Raw genomic sequence first — 24,040 nt, forward strand, 5'->3', positions numbered from 1 at the left:
TAAGTGGGTATAGCCAAGACTGTTTATGGCACGAATACTCCCATAAGGTGAGTGATATTGTGGGTTATATTGTGAACACTAATTCTTCTTCCTTAGAGTTTAATTGCTCCTCTTCTAAGCTAATTTTTAAAAATCAATTAGTGAGACATCTGTTACAATAATATTCTAGTATTGTATCTTTTGTTTGTGTTACTCTGTTATATTTATTTAAATCTTTTAATCTTTAAGCAAATAGGGTTTTTTTATTACAGAATTCAAATGAAATGAAAATGAAAAATGTGCAAATATACAAATCTTAAAACCCACCAGGGACACGAAATACGATCAGAGAACCCGAAAACAACTACCAGCGGACAAATGGGGCTTTAAGTAAATAAATGAAAGCGTAAAAATGATAAAGTATATTACATCCACCTTGGGGGGCAACCATCTCACCAGACGTAGTCTTGAATAATTTAGAAGTCACGAAGACCCTGAAAATTTTGGCATTTGGGTACAGTAGTTAATGACGTACTACTCTTTGTGGCAATATATGGATGTACTAAGCTTTTTGAAATTTTCTCAATTTCTTCTTCAAGTAATAGTTTTGAGTGTAATAATTAGAGAGTGAGCGAGAAATTTTTTCTTAAAGCGAAAAAAATGACCTTCAACATCTTTCCCGTCCATGTATGGAAATGTGTGTGCTGCCGCAACAACAACAACAACCAGAAGGGCCACATTTTGTGCTCGGTATTGGGCCTGATTAAGAAAACATATATAATATGTATACAGTACACTGAACTCTCTTCGAACGGACAACTATCTTAAACGGGCACCTCCCATAAGCGACAAATTGTTGCAGCGTCACAAACATTTTTAGGGATTTTTAAAAATTGTCTCTACTATCCGCTTTTTCCCCCACCAAAGATATTTCCGTTTCCTCATAAACGGATACCTTGCAAAACTGTTACTTCGGTTCATTCAGAAAGTCATTTGAGTAAATGTTATTAAAAACTAATATAAATGTAAGCTCTTCACAGGAAAGCAACACATGTCGAGCTACGTATGAATTAAATACGAGTACATCACGTCAATATACTATACATGAACGCTGACTATCAATTCAGCATCATTTTATGAATTGTTGACACAGCTTATTAGATGTTTTTTGTATTATACACAAAGCTTAGGACCAACTGAGTCCACAGACAGTCAAAACAGTTTTCAGAAAAGCTGGCTTTTGGAAAACAAACAACTTGTCACTTTAATGACTATAGCGGTTGCATCGCAGAGGATGAGTTTCTACTATCAGCAGCTGTTCAGTTCTCCAAAGTTATTTATCTAGTACAGAACTAAATCTAAGTTGACATCAAAGACTTTCTGAACTTAGATAATCATAGTTTTCACCAATGAGACAGATGTAAAAACTATCAATACTGAAATTGCTTCGCAAGAATCATCGGCCACCTCTTCTGAAGCTGAACTTGAAAATTAGATTAATGGTAAGTTAACTTTTTATGACAAGCCTTATTTAGCTAAAACAAAACTAAAGTTTTTCTCTTATATCACAGCGATCTCAAAGCCATTGAAACACTGATCTTCAAATGCATCTCCAAGATATAGAAATTAAAGGAAAAGCTTGACAAGCAAAAATTTCTGTCTTTTTTTTTTAATCCATTTGAATGCCTTGCACAACAAAATTTGTTTTTTACATTTCTCGTATTTCTCTATATTAATGAAAATTGAATTTATTTCGTCAAATATTTATGCACATAGACATACAAACATGCATATGTTGCGGCCTCGGAAAAAAATTTCTGTTTTGACTTTGCCTCGTTTTCCCTTTTCGGCACTATGTAGTCTTAATATTTTACTTTCAAAATTCCATGAAGCAAATCGGATCGCCGTATTAGGGCAGGCAAATGGCGCGGTAAAATGAAAATAAAACAATTGGGTTTTCAAAGTGTGAAATGATATTAAAACCGTGATGTCAAGAAATTCGGGAAGACAGACCGTGAAATTCCCGGTCTCCACCTGACATTTCTTTTAGGTAATCTATAGAAGGGGGAGATGAGGAGTTAAGTGTCTGCTTAAGAGAGAGTACACTGTACCTATATGTATACATACCTTCTGCTCAAATATGAACAAGACGTTATCAATAAAACGGTCCGCGGATGACATATGGCAAAAATAATATTTTTGTTTTTTGGTAGGACTGTTATAAGCTTACATGGCAAATTTCAGCGTGATATGTCACATAGTTTGTTTTTTGTGCTACTGTAAACAAGTCAAGCTCGAGTGTGTTCTTCGAATTTAACGATGGAAATTCAAGTTGAACAAAGAATTTGTTTGAAATTTTGTTATTCCAACAAAATTTCGGCTTCAGACGCCTTAAAAATGTTGCAGACAACCTATGGGGACTCTGCTCTATCGCGTGCACGTGTTTTCCAGTGGTACAAATCGTTCAAAGAGGGCCGTACATCAACCCAAAAAACCACGCCAAAGTCGCTCAAAAATTAAGGTTATGCTGACTGTTTTTTTCGATTACGAAGGTGTGGTGCACTCGGAGTTCCTTCCGCAAGGCCGATCGGTTATCGCTGAATATTATTTAGACGTTTTAAAGCGTTTGCGCGAGAACATTCGTCTTAAAAGGAAGGAATTGTGGGACAACAAGTCATGGTTCTTGACTTCGTGACTTTTTCCTGTTTCCCAAGCTCAAGTTGCCGCTCCGTGGAAAACATTTTGAGACAATTGAAGTCATAAAAGAGAATTCGAAAAACACACTCGAGCTTGACTTGTTTACAGTAGCACAGAAAACAAACTATGTGACATATCAAGCTGAAATTTGCCATGTAAGCTTATAACAGTCCTACCAAAAAACAAAAAATTTATTTTTGCCATATGTCATCCGCGGACCGTTTTATTGATAACGTCTCGTTCATATTTGAGCAGAAGGTACATACGCATTATCAATATTTCTCTATTGGATAAGAAAACATTTTGTCGAAATTTGTTCGATATCTTCTATTTCTTAAGTTTTCCTGTGCGTACAAAAAAAGAAGTTGATATGCAGCTCAAAGGTTTATCTGTTGTTTACTCAGATAAAGGTCATGACTGTTTGACACACAAAAGAAAAAACACTCACGTTCTAGCGCGTCTTCATTTTCTCACTTTATTACACATTTTTTGAGTAAGAAAATGATTTTTGACTACAGAAGGCAGCTTCTGTCATAGTGAAAAGATTTTAAAGTCGAGCTCTTTAACATACAGTTATTTGGCTTTGAGTGATTTGAGATTGTTCTGGTGTTAAATGAAAAAATCAACCAATGACAATTCGTCTGAGCAACCACTAATTAGATGAGTGTGTGAATACATGTGAAATAATTGTAGATTTCGGCTGGAGAATCCTCCCCCGTGACGTCGCAACCAAAGTTCCACTCACTATTTCCTTTTTCACCATAGTCAAATAGCAAACCTGGTAATCTATCATCCTTGCCTTCTATAATGGGTTTGCCGCTTACAGCGGGTTAAAATAGTATTGATCTCAGTAGGATTTGCCTTCCCCATTTATAAAGCGTCTTCTCGACGCTCGATTCTACGTATACGGAACGGCCAACTACTGCCAGTGTTTCACAACTTCGGCATTATTCCCTGTAACAACATGTTTTTCCGAATATTGTGAGTTTAGTCTCACATTCTAGCGCATCAAAATGTTGGAAAAACTAATTTCTAATAACTTTCTGACGCCTCGACATACATACACACATATTCGTGCCTATGTACAAGGCAAGCCTCCGAGTTCATATCGCCTACATCATTTTCGCACACCACAAATGGGAAAGGAAGCTAGGCATAAACGTGTTTGGGTTAGATACTCAAACGCTACACTTCATTATTGCTATTATACTTACTGCTTATGGGAACTATTTTCGAGTATGAGCAAGTGGAAATGCGCTCAAAAATGAGAATCTTCTGCCCTCAAAGTGCATAGTCAAATTTGACTCGTAAACTCACACACACATATGTACATACCTAGATTGGGTATGCCTACAATGTATCATCAACGAAAAAACAAGAACAGTAATTATAGGCACATGTTTATGTATAAGTATGCATGCAAAATTATTTAACTCTTATTTGTAGACTTTAAAACGGTGCTCAGAATTAAGCGCCCGTGGCAGCTCACAATCAGTAACGAATCGGCCAGCGCCTAAGCTGTTTGCTAGCTGTTTTGCCTTCTGACGGTTTTTTTTATCGTACATACATACAAACATAAGTACCTATATCGTGCAAACATACGAGTTTATCACACATTAATTGAAGTATATTTCAGTGTCATGCCAGTGGTGCTGTGCGTATAAGAATGTCCTATGACGGCGCGGTGTTGTTGGAATAAATCTTTGATTTTAGCGTTGAATATTTGTTTTGATCTCAGCATAAATTCAATTTTGAAACAAGTTTTGTTTTTGTTTTTTTTTTCGCTTTGTTTTTTGTCAAGAAGCCTTTGTGTAAATCGCAGAGTATTGAAAATTCATGTTTAACTTAGAAACGGTTGTTAATATTTCCTGTTTATGTTCTTTGTTTTTGTTTCGGATATTACGAAACGTTTCTGCGATAGCACTGAAACCTTATGGCTGAGAAAATTTAATAATTTTCGAAAATTATACTTAAATAAAGAAAATGATGTCATGTTGATGTGATCATGCCTTGGTCATTCATTATCGCACTCACTTAGTATTTTCCATATGTTTGTTTCTGTATTGCATTTGTGATTTTAATAACCTAAAGTTTGTTGCCGGATTTGCTGATTTCAAAGTTCTAAAAAACAAAAATACAAATAATAATGATATTGTGTGTTTTGATGGAGCTTACATTTTTTTTACCTATTTCACAGTTCTTTAAAAAAATCTTAAAATAATAATAAGATTGTGCATATGTGAGTATCTGTGAAAAAACGATTATTTTATACGGATTAAAAAAAAAAAAGTCGTGTTAATTGTTGATAACCCCAAGCGTACGTTTGCCGCTTTTTGTGTTGTTTTTATTTTGGTTTTCGTGTTAGCAAATTGCTTTTTTAAAGTAAAAAATATTACAATAAAAATTAATGATGGCTGCAACTGCGATTTCACTGCCGGTAAGTGCACATTTTTTTTGCGTAGTTATGCACATACTTTGAAACTAAATTTACATTAATCAAGTTACTAAACTAGAAAGCGCCCTGCAGGAATTTATATTTGTATTAATATTTATACAAACGTTTATTATTGTAATACCAATTAAAGCATGGCCATAGCCAGAACTAGGAGGGCATATTTCAAAAAAATTGCAATACCAAAAATCTAATAACAGACAAATTTATAACTTATTTTGGCTAAACTTTCCGTTACTGCCACGATATATTTGGATGAGGGGCGGAGGGGGAGGGGGCGTGTCTCCACCCACTACTCCCAATAGAAAGAACACCATTATAACGATGAAAGTCCCAACCTCCTAGGGCCCCTTTAGAATCCCCAGGAAAAGCTTAAAAAGTAGTTTTTTTACGACCGTATCTGCATCTTAAACTGAAATATCTTTGAAGAGAAATGTATAAAGTAATTGTTAACCCAGCAAGCATTTAACTTAGGTTTTATAATTCATACTATTTATGAAAATGTTGTATTAACGTAAAATTATTTTCATTATTCATTATTTTTATTAAAAAATTTGTATTTTTTATAACATGTATATATGTATTTAAAAACAAAAAAGCGCCGCCGGCGAAAATTTGGAAGCGATTTTTTATTCCAAATTTTGACTTTTTATAAAAATTTTGTTTTTTGCAACATATATAGATGTATGTACATTTATAAATGTACAAAAAAGCGGCTCAGGTGAAAATTTTGAATAAAAGATCGCGCGAGTTTTTAATCCAAATTTTCACTTTTTATCAAAATATTATTTTATCGCGATTTTTAAGTTCAAATTTTCTCTATTTTTGAAAATAACGATTTATCGATTCATCGCGCGATTTTGTATTCCAAATTTTCAGTTTTTATGAAAATATTATTTTATCGCGATTTTTTAGTCCAATTTTTCACTATTTTTGAAAATAATGATTTATCGAAGGCCAAAGGTTAATTTAACTCTTTTAAAAACTACAAAAGTTATGTTGACCCTCATTGTTGGTTGACTGGGTTTTTTCGGTTTCGCTTTATAGTATTCTTTTCTCACTATCGTTCCTTTGACTGTCCGTCCCGCACATTTTGCACGGTATTACAAACGTTTAGAAGAACATTTGCAATAATAGAATTTTAATAAAATTCGTAGTATTATTGTGTAAAAATAGCTTTAAATCAAATCTTGAATTAATGAGGAGTGTTTATAAGTGAATACTAATACTTTTCTGTGTTTGTATTTAAGTAAAATAAGCATCTGTAATAGGGCATTTTTTCAAGCTTATGCAAAAGTTCAGCATTTTTAGCGTTAAATATTGCTATTAGTTCTTAATGGTAATAAAAAAAGGTACTATAAATAAAAAGGATGATATAGTGACTACATTTATGTGTTATAATTTTTAACTTCGATCTACGTACCTAGACATTATAAAAAAATTTATCGTGGTAGCAATGGAAAGCCACCCCCTTATTTTTTAAATATATTTGTAAAACTTAGTATAATTAAAGAAATAATTGATTTATAAATAATTGAAAGTTTGCTTAAAAATCACTTTTACTATTATTTTCTTTTGTTATAAAAATTTCAACCATTCAAGAGATTTCATTCTTGCAATTGCAAACCTCCGAGTGTATTTCTGCCATGAAAAAGGCCCTCATAAAAAAGCCAACTGCCGTTCGGAGGAGGCATAAAACTTCCATTTGTAGGTATTTTAAGACACATCATAAATTAGAAGGGAAATAGTCAAAATGTTTATGCACTACCTACCATTTTACTGTCTGGTGTATTTTCATATGTAACTACGTACATAAATATTGGATGCAGCAAAGCAGCTGCTACTGCAGCCCTGGTAACACTTCAATGAAAATCAGTAGTGTACTAAAATTTAATCAAGCTAAAATATGAATACGAACAGAATATTTACTAGGATATTATTGCGATTTGAAAAGGAGAATTTTGGGTTAGCAAAGGTTTATACATAAATATGAATTGGAGCAGGGGCCTACTAGGGCGTCTCGAACCGGAATGCTTTTAATTTTCTTACTATGTCAACACACTCCATATGAAAGTAAAAAAATCATGTATTGATATGCATATACATATACATGATTTTTTTAAGCTGCTAATAACCAGGCACATATCCGTTTTGTCATTAAAAATTGCAGTAACTTGTTGGATCTTTTTATTTCGTATTTTATCTAAAGAAGCGGCTCCTCATATTTGATTAATATTTCTAATCAGTATTGACAGATTAAAAACTAGTTCAACACATTAAAACCATGACCAGGGCAGTTAAAACTACGCATTTTCGTTTTATTCGTATTTTCCTCCGAAAACTGATTAAAAACGAGGTTTTTTTGTTTAATAAATATTGTAAAATTATATTATGAGCCACTGCTGAAACTCAACTAACTAAATTTGTTGAAAAAGTGCCAACTTTGTTTTCGATAAACTTTTCTACTAAAAAAATTAAAAATATTATGGTTATCTTTATTTTGACCTTTACGTGCCCCATTGTTTGTTTCTTTGTATACTGCAGTTGTCTAGTTCTCAAGTGTCAAATATGATTAACTTATGACGCCATTAGCAAAAATTATAAATCTTTCGATAAGATGATTAATTATACACCACCTTTTATGTACATTAGGGCGGGTCGATTTAAAAATCGCTCATTGCTCTGTGAAAATCGTATTCTAGGGATCAAAATAGAAAACTTTGCCGACGGAACCATACCTCTAAAACGAATTCTGATGACCCCCAATTTGTTGGAAAAACTAATTTCTAATAACTTTCTGACGCCTCGACATACATACACACATATTCGTGCCTATGTACAAGGCAAGCCTCCGAGTTCATATCGCCTACATCATTTTCGCACACCACAAATGGGAAAGGAAGCTAGGCATAAACGTGTTTGGGTTAGATACTCAAACGCTACACTTCATTATTGCTATTATACTTACTGCTTATGGGAACTATTTTCGAGTATGAGCAAGTGGAAATGCGCTCAAAAATGAGAATCTTCTGCCCTCAAAGTGCATAGTCAAATTTGACTCGTAAACTCACACACACATATGTACATACCTAGATTGGGTATGCCTACAATGTATCATCAACGAAAAAACAAGAACAGTAATTATAGGCACATGTTTATGTATAAGTATGCATGCAAAATTATTTAACTCTTATTTGTAGACTTTAAAACGGTGCTCAGAATTAAGCGCCCGTGGCAGCTCACAATCAGTAACGAATCGGCCAGCGCCTAAGCTGTTTGCTAGCTGTTTTGCCTTCTGACGGTTTTTTTTATCGTACATACATACAAACATAAGTACCTATATCGTGCAAACATACGAGTTTATCACACATTAATTGAAGTATATTTCAGTGTCATGCCAGTGGTGCTGTGCGTATAAGAATGTCCTATGACGGCGCGGTGTTGTTGGAATAAATCTTTGATTTTAGCGTTGAATATTTGTTTTGATCTCAGCATAAATTCAATTTTGAAACAAGTTTTGTTTTTGTTTTTTTTTTCGCTTTGTTTTTTGTCAAGAAGCCTTTGTGTAAATCGCAGAGTATTGAAAATTCATGTTTAACTTAGAAACGGTTGTTAATATTTCCTGTTTATGTTCTTTGTTTTTGTTTCGGATATTACGAAACGTTTCTGCGATAGCACTGAAACCTTATGGCTGAGAAAATTTAATAATTTTCGAAAATTATACTTAAATAAAGAAAATGATGTCATGTTGATGTGATCATGCCTTGGTCATTCATTATCGCACTCACTTAGTATTTTCCATATGTTTGTTTCTGTATTGCATTTGTGATTTTAATAACCTAAAGTTTGTTGCCGGATTTGCTGATTTCAAAGTTCTAAAAAACAAAAATACAAATAATAATGATATTGTGTGTTTTGATGGAGCTTACATTTTTTTTACCTATTTCACAGTTCTTTAAAAAAATCTTAAAATAATAATAAGATTGTGCATATGTGAGTATCTGTGAAAAAACGATTATTTTATACGGATTAAAAAAAAAAAAGTCGTGTTAATTGTTGATAACCCCAAGCGTACGTTTGCCGCTTTTTGTGTTGTTTTTATTTTGGTTTTCGTGTTAGCAAATTGCTTTTTTAAAGTAAAAAATATTACAATAAAAATTAATGATGGCTGCAACTGCGATTTCACTGCCGGTAAGTGCACATTTTTTTTGCGTAGTTATGCACATACTTTGAAACTAAATTTACATTAATCAAGTTACTAAACTAGAAAGCGCCCTGCAGGAATTTATATTTGTATTAATATTTATACAAACGTTTATTATTGTAATACCAATTAAAGCATGGCCATAGCCAGAACTAGGAGGGCATATTTCAAAAAAATTGCAATACCAAAAATCTAATAACAGACAAATTTATAACTTATTTTGGCTAAACTTTCCGTTACTGCCACGATATATTTGGATGAGGGGCGGAGGGGGAGGGGGCGTGTCTCCACCCACTACTCCCAATAGAAAGAACACCATTATAACGATGAAAGTCCCAACCTCCTAGGGCCCCTTTAGAATCCCCAGGAAAAGCTTAAAAAGTAGTTTTTTTACGACCGTATCTGCATCTTAAACTGAAATATCTTTGAAGAGAAATGTATAAAGTAATTGTTAACCCAGCAAGCATTTAACTTAGGTTTTATAATTCATACTATTTATGAAAATGTTGTATTAACGTAAAATTATTTTCATTATTCATTATTTTTATTAAAAAATTTGTATTTTTTATAACATGTATATATGTATTTAAAAACAAAAAAGCGCCGCCGGCGAAAATTTGGAAGCGATTTTTTATTCCAAATTTTGACTTTTTATAAAAATTTTGTTTTTTGCAACATATATAGATGTATGTACATTTATAAATGTACAAAAAAGCGGCTCAGGTGAAAATTTTGAATAAAAGATCGCGCGAGTTTTTAATCCAAATTTTCACTTTTTATCAAAATATTATTTTATCGCGATTTTTAAGTTCAAATTTTCTCTATTTTTGAAAATAACGATTTATCGATTCATCGCGCGATTTTGTATTCCAAATTTTCAGTTTTTATGAAAATATTATTTTATCGCGATTTTTTAGTCCAATTTTTCACTATTTTTGAAAATAATGATTTATCGAAGGCCAAAGGTTAATTTAACTCTTTTAAAAACTACAAAAGTTATGTTGACCCTCATTGTTGGTTGACTGGGTTTTTTCGGTTTCGCTTTATAGTATTCTTTTCTCACTATCGTTCCTTTGACTGTCCGTCCCGCACATTTTGCACGGTATTACAAACGTTTAGAAGAACATTTGCAATAATAGAATTTTAATAAAATTCGTAGTATTATTGTGTAAAAATAGCTTTAAATCAAATCTTGAATTAATGAGGAGTGTTTATAAGTGAATACTAATACTTTTCTGTGTTTGTATTTAAGTAAAATAAGCATCTGTAATAGGGCATTTTTTCAAGCTTATGCAAAAGTTCAGCATTTTTAGCGTTAAATATTGCTATTAGTTCTTAATGGTAATAAAAAAAGGTACTATAAATAAAAAGGATGATATAGTGACTACATTTATGTGTTATAATTTTTAACTTCGATCTACGTACCTAGACATTATAAAAAAATTTATCGTGGTAGCAATGGAAAGCCACCCCCTTATTTTTTAAATATATTTGTAAAACTTAGTATAATTAAAGAAATAATTGATTTATAAATAATTGAAAGTTTGCTTAAAAATCACTTTTACTATTATTTTCTTTTGTTATAAAAATTTCAACCATTCAAGAGATTTCATTCTTGCAATTGCAAACCTCCGAGTGTATTTCTGCCATGAAAAAGGCCCTCATAAAAAAGCCAACTGCCGTTCGGAGGAGGCATAAAACTTCCATTTGTAGGTATTTTAAGACACATCATAAATTAGAAGGGAAATAGTCAAAATGTTTATGCACTACCTACCATTTTACTGTCTGGTGTATTTTCATATGTAACTACGTACATAAATATTGGATGCAGCAAAGCAGCTGCTACTGCAGCCCTGGTAACACTTCAATGAAAATCAGTAGTGTACTAAAATTTAATCAAGCTAAAATATGAATACGAACAGAATATTTACTAGGATATTATTGCGATTTGAAAAGGAGAATTTTGGGTTAGCAAAGGTTTATACATAAATATGAATTGGAGCAGGGGCCTACTAGGGCGTCTCGAACCGGAATGCTTTTAATTTTCTTACTATGTCAACACACTCCATATGAAAGTAAAAAAATCATGTATTGATATGCATATACATATACATGATTTTTTTAAGCTGCTAATAACCAGGCACATATCCGTTTTGTCATTAAAAATTGCAGTAACTTGTTGGATCTTTTTATTTCGTATTTTATCTAAAGAAGCGGCTCCTCATATTTGATTAATATTTCTAATCAGTATTGACAGATTAAAAACTAGTTCAACACATTAAAACCATGACCAGGGCAGTTAAAACTACGCATTTTCGTTTTATTCGTATTTTCCTCCGAAAACTGATTAAAAACGAGGTTTTTTTGTTTAATAAATATTGTAAAATTATATTATGAGCCACTGCTGAAACTCAACTAACTAAATTTGTTGAAAAAGTGCCAACTTTGTTTTCGATAAACTTTTCTACTAAAAAAATTAAAAATATTATGGTTATCTTTATTTTGACCTTTACGTGCCCCATTGTTTGTTTCTTTGTATACTGCAGTTGTCTAGTTCTCAAGTGTCAAATATGATTAACTTATGACGCCATTAGCAAAAATTATAAATCTTTCGATAAGATGATTAATTATACACCACCTTTTATGTACATTAGGGCGGGTCGATTTAAAAATCGCTCATTGCTCTGTGAAAATCGTATTCTAGGGATCAAAATAGAAAACTTTGCCGACGGAACCATACCTCTAAAACGAATTCTGATGACCCCCAATTTGTGTCGAACGAAAAATCCCAATTTGACCCATTTAGAGTGCTCCAATCGAGTCCAAATGTATGACCGACCCCCACTAACTTTGGACGGCCGATCCACCCATGCCAGTGGCACACCCCCTGGAACTCCCCTGGGGGGTTCCCCATACGATCATTTCACAATATCACCATTTTTGGCCTTTACATGAGAAAAGAAAGTAAAAAGTTCCACCCAAATTGGAGGACATCAGAATTCGTTTTAGAGGTATGGTTCCTTCGGCAAAGTTTCTTATATTGATCCCTAGAATATGATTTTCACAGAGCAATGGGCGATTTTTTGCCTCCCCACAAAAGACACTAAAAGTTCGACCCAAATTGGGGGACATCAGAATTCGTTTTAGAGGTATGGTTCCTTCGGCAAGGTTTCTTATTGTGATCCCTAGAATATGATTTTCACAGAGCAATGGCCGATTTTTTTGTCTCCCCACAAATCGACCCGGCCTAATGTACATATATGGCATAATGCACATAAACCTTCCTCTAATATTGATGAGTTTACATTAAAAAAACCATACTATCAAGATTATAAACTGAAAACAAAAATTCTTCAAAACGTTAAAAGTTGTAGTGGTAGAGAAAAGATGTGGTAAATACGAAAAGAGGAGGAGCTGAAACAAAGCGCAGTAAATGTGATTTCTATATAGAAATATGAAAATAGAAAGCTTAACGGTTGCATAGATACCTAGAAAAACGCGAACATTTTGAAGAAGAGAGCCGCAAGATATAAAATAGAAATAGATATATAAAAAATAGAAAACCAAATTTAAATTTTATCTCAGGAAAAATATTACAGGAGGCAAAACATGAGCTGAACTCGTAAAATTTTTTAGGCCCTAAATTACGTAACTGCTTTCAGACAAGCAGTACCACATAAAATTTTTGAGATATGAATAGCGAAATTTTTCGATCATAATAGAAAATCTTTCGTGTTTCTAGCCCATTCATAGGAGGTTTGTCATTGCCTGCCGAGGAACGACCACTATAAGAAAAAACCCTTAGTTCGATTTTTCATACCTACGGAGGGTTTCGAACACAGACCCTACCGAGTGATAGTCGCACGCAAATGCCTTCAACAGCGGCCACCTAAACCAATAATTCTGTGTAAGGAAAGCAAATGTCACCCTGTGCCAGAAGTTAATTGTTATTTCATTTAAGCTTGCGACAGGGATATTCTTGTAAGTATAGGGTGATCAATTAAGAGGAGTTTTTTTCATTTGCGTTTTTTTTACAGATCGCGCGCGAGTTGTGGCAAACTGCCATCGTGGATTTGTTGAACAGCGTTTGGCATTTCATCATGGAAAGACTCACACCGCAACAACGTCTACAAATTGTTCAACTGTATTATGAAAATCAGCGTTCTGTGCCATACAGCTCGTGAAACAATGACTTTATTGAGAAGTCATTTCGGAGAGCAGCTGATTTCACGTTTAGGACCTGTGAGTTGGCCACCAAGATCTTGTGATATCACACCTTTGGACTTTTTTCTTTGGGGATTCGTGAAGTCCAAGGTCTATGCTGATAAACCAGCTACGATTGAAGCTCTGGAAGCCAACATTACGCGTGTTATTCACGACATACCAGTCGAAATGCTCGAACGAGTGATTGAAAATTGGACCTTCAGAATGGACCACCTTAAGCGTAGTTGCGGCCAACATTTGAATGAAGTCATATTCAAAAAGTTAATGTCAAAGAATGTCCTTTCAAATGATAAATAAAGGTTTTGAACATAATTTACATTTTTGTTTTTTTTTTTAACTATTGAAAAAAGCACCTCATGATTGATCACCCTATATATATATGTTTGTATTTATATATAATTGGCGCTTCACATATTTTAGGATAGGATTTTAGCACATCAGTAATTATCCAAGACATGGAGGATCCGAGTAGCTGAGTGGTAGGTGACTACCATACGGATGCGCGCAGGTTCGAAGCATGAAGAACCAAATGATTAAAATAGATAGTAGACAATGACAAGCATCTGAGTATATTTCTGTCATACAAAATCTTCTCATAAAAGCCATCTACCGTTCGGAGGCGGCATAAAGCTTTAACTTCCTCCATTTGTGGAAAAACAGAAATGCGCACATTGCAAACCAAATATCATATATGTATATAGTCGATATGTTTGTAAATATTTGAACAAGAATTCGGGTTCGATTTTCTCTCATTTTGGTATATTTTGTGCATATTTTATCAATTTCTGGTCCTTTTTGGCTGATCACTTTCTTGTTTTCTTGGCATGATACGCCTTGCTTGACAATTGTCTCGTGGTCTAGGGTCTCAAATAAAGATTACGGGTTCGGGAAATAGGATGTGATATTTCACAACTTTATAATTTGCCTACGCCTTTACTTCCATACAAAGTACGTGCTTGAATATTTCTATATGGAAGAAATAGCCCAGCACCCTCAATAAAAAAAAAAATTGTCAAAAATCAACGGTATTTTGTAGTTACTTGAAACTTACACTTTGTATGATAAAATTCAATATGTTACAAAACTGGATACCCAGAAAAATTCTGAAAACTCTGGTTAAAAAGTTGAAAGTTTTGATAAAATTTTGAAAAATTTTGTAAAGACTTTAAAACTTTGGTTATATGATTTTTTTTTGTGATCAGAACTAAAAATTTATATATTTTTATTAAAAAAATTTGGGATGTGTTTATAATTTTCCAACAGGCTGTATATGAGAACAAATCGTCTGGTTTCGAGTTACTATTAGTTGGGGCAAATATATGACAAATTTAAATAGTTGTTTTATTTTAATTGGTTTGGCGATTAAAACTTCAAAAACTTATTAAAAAATGCAGTTAAAATTGCCCATTGCAAAAACTCTATCACACACACTTTATTTTTCTTTGCCCCTTATCATTCAAAGCGCCTTAGAGCTAATTAGCAAACAAATATGAAATGGATTTTTATCATTTATGTACATTTATCTAAGGGGTTGTAAACAAAATGCAACAACTAATCTTATGCTTATCTATTCCTAGTGCATTATTTGTATCTATATTTATACTAAGGCACTTATGTATGTGTATGTGTTTATGTTATTTACTCTGAGTTGCAACGACCTCTTGACCTCCTCAAATACTTACATTCCAATGAAACAAGTGGAAATAGTTAAAGTATCATGTAAACGACTTTTTAATTATAGCCAAATAAATAAACTAGAGCCTAGAGATAAACTATGAAATATTAGAAAGTATTGCTTTTGTCATGAAATATTGGAGAAAAAAATCGTTCAGTTGAATCGATTCGAATTAAACTTAAAAATAAAGTACCATATAAATATTTTTGTGTAGATATGAATCTTTCTTCCACAAGTACTCGCTATTAGTGAAATTGTAAAAAAGCAAAAATAGTTAAAAGTTAAATTACAAATAGAATTTACAGCTTAATATACCTTCCTTCGGCCGCCATAGCCGAATGGATTGGTGCGTGGTTACCATTCGGAATTCACAGAGAGAACGTTGGTTCGAATCTCGGTGAAACACCAAAATTAAGAAAAACATTTTACTAACAGCGGTCGCCCCTCGGCAGGCAATGGCAAACCTCCGAGTGTATTTCTGCCATGAAAAAGCTCCTCATAAAAATATCTGCCGTTCGGAGTCGGCTTAAAACTGTAGGTCCCTCCATTTGGGGAACAACATCAAGACGCACACTACAAATAGGAGGAGGAGCTCGGCCAAACACCCAAAAAGGGTGTACGCGTATATATATATATCTATACCTTCCTCAAAAATTAATGGTATGTCGTTAAGTTTGCGGCAACCAGAAGGAACAAAGTTATTAGTGTCGTGCTAAAGGGTAGTTCACATAGTATTCTTTTTGTAATCATTTGTTATTTTGACAACGACAACTTTCCCCCCAAAGAGTTCTTGACAGAAATTCCGTATCATATCCCTGTGGAACGATATTAATCGCTTTTTGCTTGAACAACGTTGGGAAGTATTGCAAACTTGTATCCAAAGTCAATGACAAAGAGAGCGTTTATTGAAATAAAGGCCAAATCATATTTTCTCGGCGGCTATGTTAACAAATAAAGCTGACGCATCAGAGGAGCGAAAAATCCGCCTGTGATCGTCGATAATCCAATACATCTTCAAAGAGTGACAGTTTGATGCAGATTTTGGAGCGATGGTGACCGGAAGTTGAAGAAATGGACTTGGACGATCTTTGGTTTCAGCAGGATGACCTGCCATGCTAAACAGCGCATGCTACTACTCGCGTTTTCAGCCGTCTCGGCGATGTCAATTGATCACTTCAGAGATGAGATTTAACGACATTCGATTTTTTTGTGAAGGAACGATGTTCTTAAATACGAATAAACTATCAATAATTCAGACCCTTAATGTAAGCCCTTAATTCAACTGAGCTAACCATTCGTGAAATAGAGCCAGAAACCGTCACCAAGGTTTTGGAAAACTGGGTCAACAGGAAGCGAAGCCAACTGAGGCAGACATATGAATGGAGTCATATTCCATAAATAATGGGAATGTTTGCTCTTTTGAATAAATCAATAACACAATTATATCAATGCTTCTCTAATAATTTCAGACACGTACTGTCTCTGCTACGATTTTCCAGAAGCTCTGTAATACTCTTCCACAGCTTTTTGTTCAATTGCTAACGAATGCGGCCTTAAATTTCCGCACAACTTCTCCATATAAATGTAACTCCCTATTTGAGTCTTATTTTTCATTTCAAATGCGCCATTTCGGTATATTTTAAGCGCCTAAGTTCATATACGAAAGGATTTTCATTAAACAAAATTTTTGCTGCTAAATAAGCAGTCAAACTTTTTTGACATCTTTTTTCCAAATACCATTTTTCCCCAAATAATAAATTACTACCATTCGGAATTCAGAGAGAACGTATCGCGTTCCAAAAAATCGCGTTTGGAGAAGTCAAAAATCCAGTCAATGCTCATTTGTTTGTACGATTCCAAGGGGATTGTCCACAAGGAGTTCTTGTCAACGGGCCAAACCGTCAATGCAATTTTCTATCTTTGAAGCGTTTGTTGCATCTCATTCATCGAATTCGCCCTGAATACCGCGAAGGAGGAAGCTGGCGCTTATTGCGTAATAATGCACCATCTCATCGATCCACTCCTGTGACTGATTTTTTGACTAGAAATCACATTTTATCCATCGATTACTCACCGCAATCGCTTGATATGACTCCCTGTGACTTCTACCTATTCGGATAATTGCATTTGGTCATGAAAGGTAAACATTTTGCGTACGTAGAGGCCATCGAAAAGGATTGTACCGACATTCTTTCGAAAAGCTTTTAGATGGCGCTGAACCGTTTATCGAGACCTGAGGGGACTATTTTAAATAAATAACCTCGAAGTTATCAGAACATAGCTCGTGTCGTTACTATTTTAGCTCAATCTTGTTTATTTTGGACTTCAACTTGTTTCTAAGTACTAAGCATTGAAATGGAATGTCTAAGGAATATAAACCAATACTAAATAGCGCATATGGGAGCCAATTGCTCAGATATAATATTATCAATAAAATTTTTACGCTTGGGAAACCTCGTTTTAGTTTTAAAATAAAAACCTTTACTTCTCCTTGTCAAGACGGGTTTTTGCTATCAATACATTTTTTTAACCTCTTCATTTTTGCCATTTACGATTGTTTTCATGCTCTATTTTAAAACAGTTATTTGGTTCATCGAGCATGAATAAAGCAAATATTGCAAAAATAATCATGTCAATGCGAACCTTACAAATGAATGCAATTTCGTACACGAATGTACTTCCACACATATTAACGCACCAATGTTTAAGTAAGAGTGCATAGCACAGCAATAATGAAGTATATGTATACTCGTACATATAAATATACTTAGTTTTTGCAACAACCGACAATTCCACGTATGCCAAGCCTCTTTCCATAACTCACTTAAACGTTGACTTGTGACTATTGTTTTTTAGTGTATAACATCGTGCAACAAAAATCAACTTTTTTTGTTAACCAGAAAAAAATCCTTATGCATGTCAAACTGTAGATCTTTTCAAGTATTATTACACACACAGTTTTTCGGACACAAAAGTTCTTTTAGGTCCATGTGTCGGCCATTGGGCACACTACAAAAATTAAATTATTCTTCCTCTGTTTTCCCGTGTTTAATCTATTAATTTTTTTTAAAAGCTTAAAAAGATTAAAAAAATAATTTTTTAACAAAAAACATGTTAAATATTTATACTCCCCCTGAGAGATTAATATGGATATCAAATGAAAGAGGATATATCCAGCTATTGAATTTTATTTGACAAGGACAACTTACATAGTAAAATAAAGTCCTTTGATGCATCTTTAAATATCCTTGAACTCTCTGAATAAACTATTTTGAAAAAAATATATGTTAAAGATATATGTATATATATATATACCTCAGTAATATATACAAAGTTGATCTTTCTTCCCCTGTAATAAAGTATACGCAATGGATGCCTCTGCGTTATCCCCTAATAAATAAAATAAGTAATATAAACTTTGAATATATGTGGCTCGTAACTGGCTCCTCCATATAAATAGAACAACTTTAATTTTTCCAAGAGCATACCCTTATAATTTGAATAATTATCAAAAATTTAGTGGGTTATATAGTATTTATTTTATTTTATAGGTATATGTATAAAATTTTTTATTTGAAATTTCATTAAAGATAAATTGGTTTACATATGTTGACACATATTGTTAAAAATTTTACAATTTTTTTTGTAAGAAAAAATTAAATGTTGCAAAGAAAAGTAATTGAGTTTGTTGTTTCGTCGCTGCATGGTCAACCCGTGCCACCACGCGGCTGTGTGGCCAAACGAAAGCTGGCCTGCATATTAAATGACCCCAAGGAAGTTATTTTAATTATGTATATACATATATATATAATTGGCGCGTAAACCCTGTTTGGGTGTTTGGCCGAGCTCCTCCTCGTATTTATGGTCTGCGCCTTGATGTTGTTCCACAAATGGAGGGTCCTACAGTTTCAAGCCAACTCCGAACGGCAGATATTTTTATGAGGAGCTTTTTCATGGCAGAAATACACTCGGAGGTTTGCCATTGCCTGCCGAGGGGCGACCGCTATTAGAAAAATGTTTTTCTTATGTGAATTCCGAATGGTAGTCGCGCACCCACCCATTCGGCTACGGCGGGCGCCATTATTTTAATTACCCAAGAGAAATATCATCTTTTCTTTTTGCCATTTATGAAGAGCATCAGTGTTACGGCAGTGTTGCTAAATCGTTTTTCAAAAATCACGAAGACTTTCACCCTGATCATGTGCTATTATAGATAAGGGTATACCTTGTGGACACGAGTATAACTGAAGAGCATTAATTTTTAAATCACTCAGCTTTGGAAAAACAACCTTTAGAAAATTTTAAGTCTTTTTCAAGAAGCATACATATATTACTATATTTTTCTGAGTTTTTGGTAAAAGCTAGATATATCCTCTGGTTCTTTCCCCTCTTTTCCCCTGTATGGTATCACAATGGACCAATTTTAATTTCTTATGCAAGTAGGCCTCTCCATATTAGTCCTTTACTGCATGAATTAACAAAGCGTTGAGAAACATTGTTTCACGGTGGAAATAGCTTTATCTAATTACCAATCAAAGACATATTAAAAGAAAAAAAATTAAAATGTTTTATATCTTGATCTTTTTTTTTTTTGAGGAACCATTTATAAAATCCAGTTGTGAAGTAATGAGATGAATCAGCTGAAATTTCCCAGGCCTAACACATAGAAGGTATTAGTTTTATTGCATTCACCACCTTTCCAGTTAGTACTAACCTTGGAAAGACAGCTGTTAAAATTTCATGATATTCTATTGATTAGTTCGTGAGTTATTGTGCTAAGAGTGACGCTACTTTTGATATTTTTAAAACAATGAATCAAAAAGAATTTCATGTTTTAATTTTTTCATTGCTTCTTGATGGAAAAAAATCCATTCATGCAATGCAATGGCTTGAAAAGTGTTATGGGGATTCGTTGACTTCATTCGTGGTCGTAGATATATTACACCGATGATGTGCTACGCAGTGAGGCGGTAACACCAGAAAACATCAAAAATATCCACAAAATCGTTTTGAATGATCAAAAAGTGAAGTTGTGTGACTTAGTTGATATCATAAAGGCATCAGAAGAACGTGTTGGCTTTATTTTGAAAGACCATTGGACTATGAGAGAGCTCTGTTCAAAGTGGGTGCCGCGTTTGCTCAGTGTTGACCAAAAACAAAAACGTGTTGATGATTCTGAGCACATCCACTGTATTCACCAGATTTGGCTCCCAGTGATTATTGTCTGTTCGCATACATAAAAAAATGCTCGACGGTAAGAAGTTTTACTCGAAAGAAAATGTTATCGCTGAGGCCTATTTTGAGGTAAAAGATAAATCGCTTTACAATAGTGGCATTGATATGTTAGAGCGGTGCTGGAATGATTGTGTTATTCTTGATGGAAATTACGGTGATGAATAAAGCTAATTTTGAACAAAAAAGTGTGTTTTCTTTGTTAAACATATTTTTCATAAACATATTTTTTTTTATCAAAAAGTACTTTCGTTTTCCTCTGTTATCGTTTTTTGAAAATGAATCACTCGCACCTAAGTTCGGCTTTTTCTCCCACTTGCACAAAAGTGAGGCTATTTCGAAATGTCATATAATCATAGGTAATTTTTTTGTACTTTATTATTGCTGAATATAAAGGGTGTTTTTTTTAGAGGTTAGGTTTTCAAGTTGGCACTACTTTTTTCGTAGATGGTCTTTTTGACAGCTGTCACTTTATTTATGCTCAGTTTGGTTTGCCATTTCATAATGAATAGACTTACACCTGAACAACGTTTGCAAATCGTCGGTGAATGGGCCCAAAACGAGATGGCCACCGATCCCGATTTTCACAAGAAAATTTTGTTCAGCGATGAAGCTCACTTTTGGTTGAATGGGTATGTTAATAAGCAAAATTGTCGCATTTGGAGTGAACATAATCCACAAGCCATTGCTGAGACGCCGTTACATCCTCAAAAAGTCACTGTTTGGTGTGCTCTATGGGCAGAGGGAATCATTGGCCCATATTTCTTTAAAAATGAAGCCGGCCATAATGTTACAGTCAATGGAGAGCGCTATAGAGCCATGATTAATGACTTTTTCGTGCCTGAATTGGACGATGTTGATGCGGACGGCCTTTGGTTCCAACAAGACGGCGCTACATGCCATACAGCCAACGCAACAATCGATTTATTGAAGGAAACTTTTGGTGAGCGCATTATCTCGCGCCGTGGACCTGTGGCGTGGCCTCCAAGATCGTGCGATATAACACCGCTGGACTATTTCTTGTGGGGCTATGTGAAGTCGCTTGTCTACGCAGATAAGCCCGAGACGATTGACGTCTTGGAAGAGAATATTCGGCGCGTTATTGCTGACATACGGCCCCAATTGCTGCAAAAAGTGGTCGAAAATTGGGCCTCTCGGCTGGAATTTATTCGAGCCAACCGCGGCGGCCACTTGCCCGAAATCATTTTTAAAACATAATGGCAAACCCTTATCTTTATAATAAAGCTAAATTCTTGGCCATAACATTAAATTATATACGTTTTATTTCATCTTGAAAACCTAACCTCTAAAAAAAGCACCCTTTATGTTTGATGGATTAAAACAGTTTGAATTGTTTTATAATATGATACCTAACTTGGAAATAAAACTGATTCATATGGGTTTATATGCGGTAAAGGACTAAGTACAAGTATTTAAAACCATAATTTGAAAAATTTTATCCTTTAAAACCTTACAGTTCTTTAAAAAATTAGTTGATGAGAAAACGAGTATGTAACTGCACATGCAGCTTTTTCTGTATAAATTTTACTGTCGCACGGTGTAATATATCAAGATATGTAAATTATAGTTAAAAAATTCTAAATTCCGCGTATGAGAGACGCCAAGAGTCTTGCAAAAAATAATGTTGCTATATATGTACTTATAGAAGATTCCACATATATGCGCTATTCATTTTCTGACTGTCTGAAAACTGGTATAAACAAGATGAAGAGTGGGATTGACAATGAGATGTAAAGTGTAACGCCAGTAGTCTTATCAACTTATCTTTGCTGATGGTATTAAATCTTTTGGGCGCATAAATTGGGCATTGAATTGTTTTTCATTTATAAAAATTAGTTATTACATTGCATTTAAATAATAATGAAGTGTTAACATAAATATTTTTGCCAGTCTTGAAAATACCGAGTTATTGGGAATCCGTTGCGTTTCTGCCGAGCAATCAAAGAAAAACGAACGCGAATGCAAGCCGTATATCTAAAGCATGAAAGTCAAATGAAAAAACAAGTTTTTTTTCTATTAGCGGCCGTTCCTCGGCAGGCAGTGGCACACTAGGTGATATATAATATTTCTGCCTTGAAAAAGCACCACCATAAAATAGTTAGTCCTCTCTTTGTGGGAAAAACATCAAGACGCATCGAATGCCGTCAAACCGTTTATGGAAACGCTAGCATGACGTAGGAACTCCATTATGGCTTTTTTTATTATTATTATAATAGACTTGAAAGATCAAGCAGGGGGCACCCCTTCATGAGTTCAGAGTATTTCTTGGAGCCCAACTACCTAAAACTTACGAACTTCATAATCATTAAACATTCCTTCTCCGCATTACTGGTTTTGCAGAAGAATTCAGTAGTTTTTTTTTTTTTAAAGAAGGTCAATATTTGCAAAATTCATGGATTACCTCCAAAAGGCAAGCCATTTTTTCGAGAAGGAATTCGGCAGTTCGCTCAAATTCAAACTAAAACTATGACCGGTGACGGGTAATATTTTAAATAAAATAATTGTACACATTTTTCTTCTATAAATACTCGAAGTCTGAGAAAAACTCAAGCTATCCCAATTAAAAAATAAAATATCTTACATAAAAGGTAAAACAATATACTAAAACAGTTTTTATTTACGTATAGTTAACCAGGTCAATGTCTCACGCTTAAGCAGCGTGCAATAGTTCAAAGTAAGTGAAGAATTTCAAAATTACCACGGTTGAAAAAAGTTCTCTGAGAATTGAGCAGGGAATAGTGTCGTTCTAAAATGGACCAGTTATAGGTTCGTTTGGATACACACCAATCAAATACACTTATGTACATGTATGGATACACATACGCGTATATATTATTTCTATTATAAAAATCATCTATCAGTCACATGCCAATCGTGGGAAGATTGAGAATTATTGAGGTGATCAGACTTCAACTTATTGGATATATGCCAATAAGATTTTTACTGCTAAATTAATATTCATGAGTGTTAGAATGAGGGTAAAAAGATTTTTACAGCGTTTTGTAGCTTGCAATAAATTGCAATGAATTTACGCGCAAATTTACTTTATGCGAATACAAATATTTTGTTCTTGCACAGTGAGGTATCAAAAATCTAGACTTGGAATGATGAAAAATTAATAATTAATGTTGACAGACTAATTAAAGTAAATTATGGAATTTATCTAGATATTATAGCATATTTTAATTCAAACCCAAAAGTGGTTTGTTTACTTTTGAACGTTCTATGTCAAGTGAGCAAAGTATTGTGAACATTATCGTAAATTTTTCTAAACCTTGGTTTATTTATAGGCTTGAGTTGCTTCAGTTGAGTATAATAAGAAGTAGACTGAAAAACTTTTGAATACAATAATAACTTTGAGATTTATTCAATGTTGAAAATTTTGGCATTGAGAATAAAATATCTTTGTTGCTTTACAACATCCTTATAATTTTTCTTTAAGTTTGTAGGATTAAACATATTAACAAAAAAGTGTTGGATAAAATGTATTTAAAAAATAATGTTTTTTCTGGAAAAACTACTGATGTAAGTGCTAAAAATTTTTGGGGAAAATTTT

At 33.7% G+C, this 24,040-nt stretch overlaps 1 protein-coding gene across 6 annotated transcripts in view; it reads left to right on the top strand.

Moving 5' to 3' along the window:
• LOC129237190 (kinesin-associated protein 3) overlaps nucleotides 1-24,040 on the top strand; it is a 102,511-nt gene that overhangs the window by 37,580 nt on the left and 40,891 nt on the right. The window contains exons 1-2 of one of the 6 annotated variants that reach the window (XM_054871704.1): nucleotides 8,393-8,461; nucleotides 9,080-9,319. The exons of 4 other annotated variants lie outside the window; for them this stretch is intronic. In XM_054871704.1, the coding sequence (XP_054727679.1) occupies nucleotides 9,290-9,319 (30 nt within the window). In that variant the 5' untranslated portion in view covers nucleotides 8,393-8,461; nucleotides 9,080-9,289. Of the gene's footprint in view, nucleotides 1-8,392; nucleotides 8,462-8,985; nucleotides 9,320-24,040 lie in introns of those variants that run through there. One more of the 6 variants, XM_054871705.1, reaches the window with a different exon arrangement.

Source organism: Anastrepha obliqua, chromosome 2 (genome assembly GCF_027943255.1).
Source record: "Anastrepha obliqua isolate idAnaObli1 chromosome 2, idAnaObli1_1.0, whole genome shotgun sequence".
NCBI classification, from domain to species: domain Eukaryota; kingdom Metazoa; phylum Arthropoda; class Insecta; order Diptera; family Tephritidae; genus Anastrepha; species Anastrepha obliqua.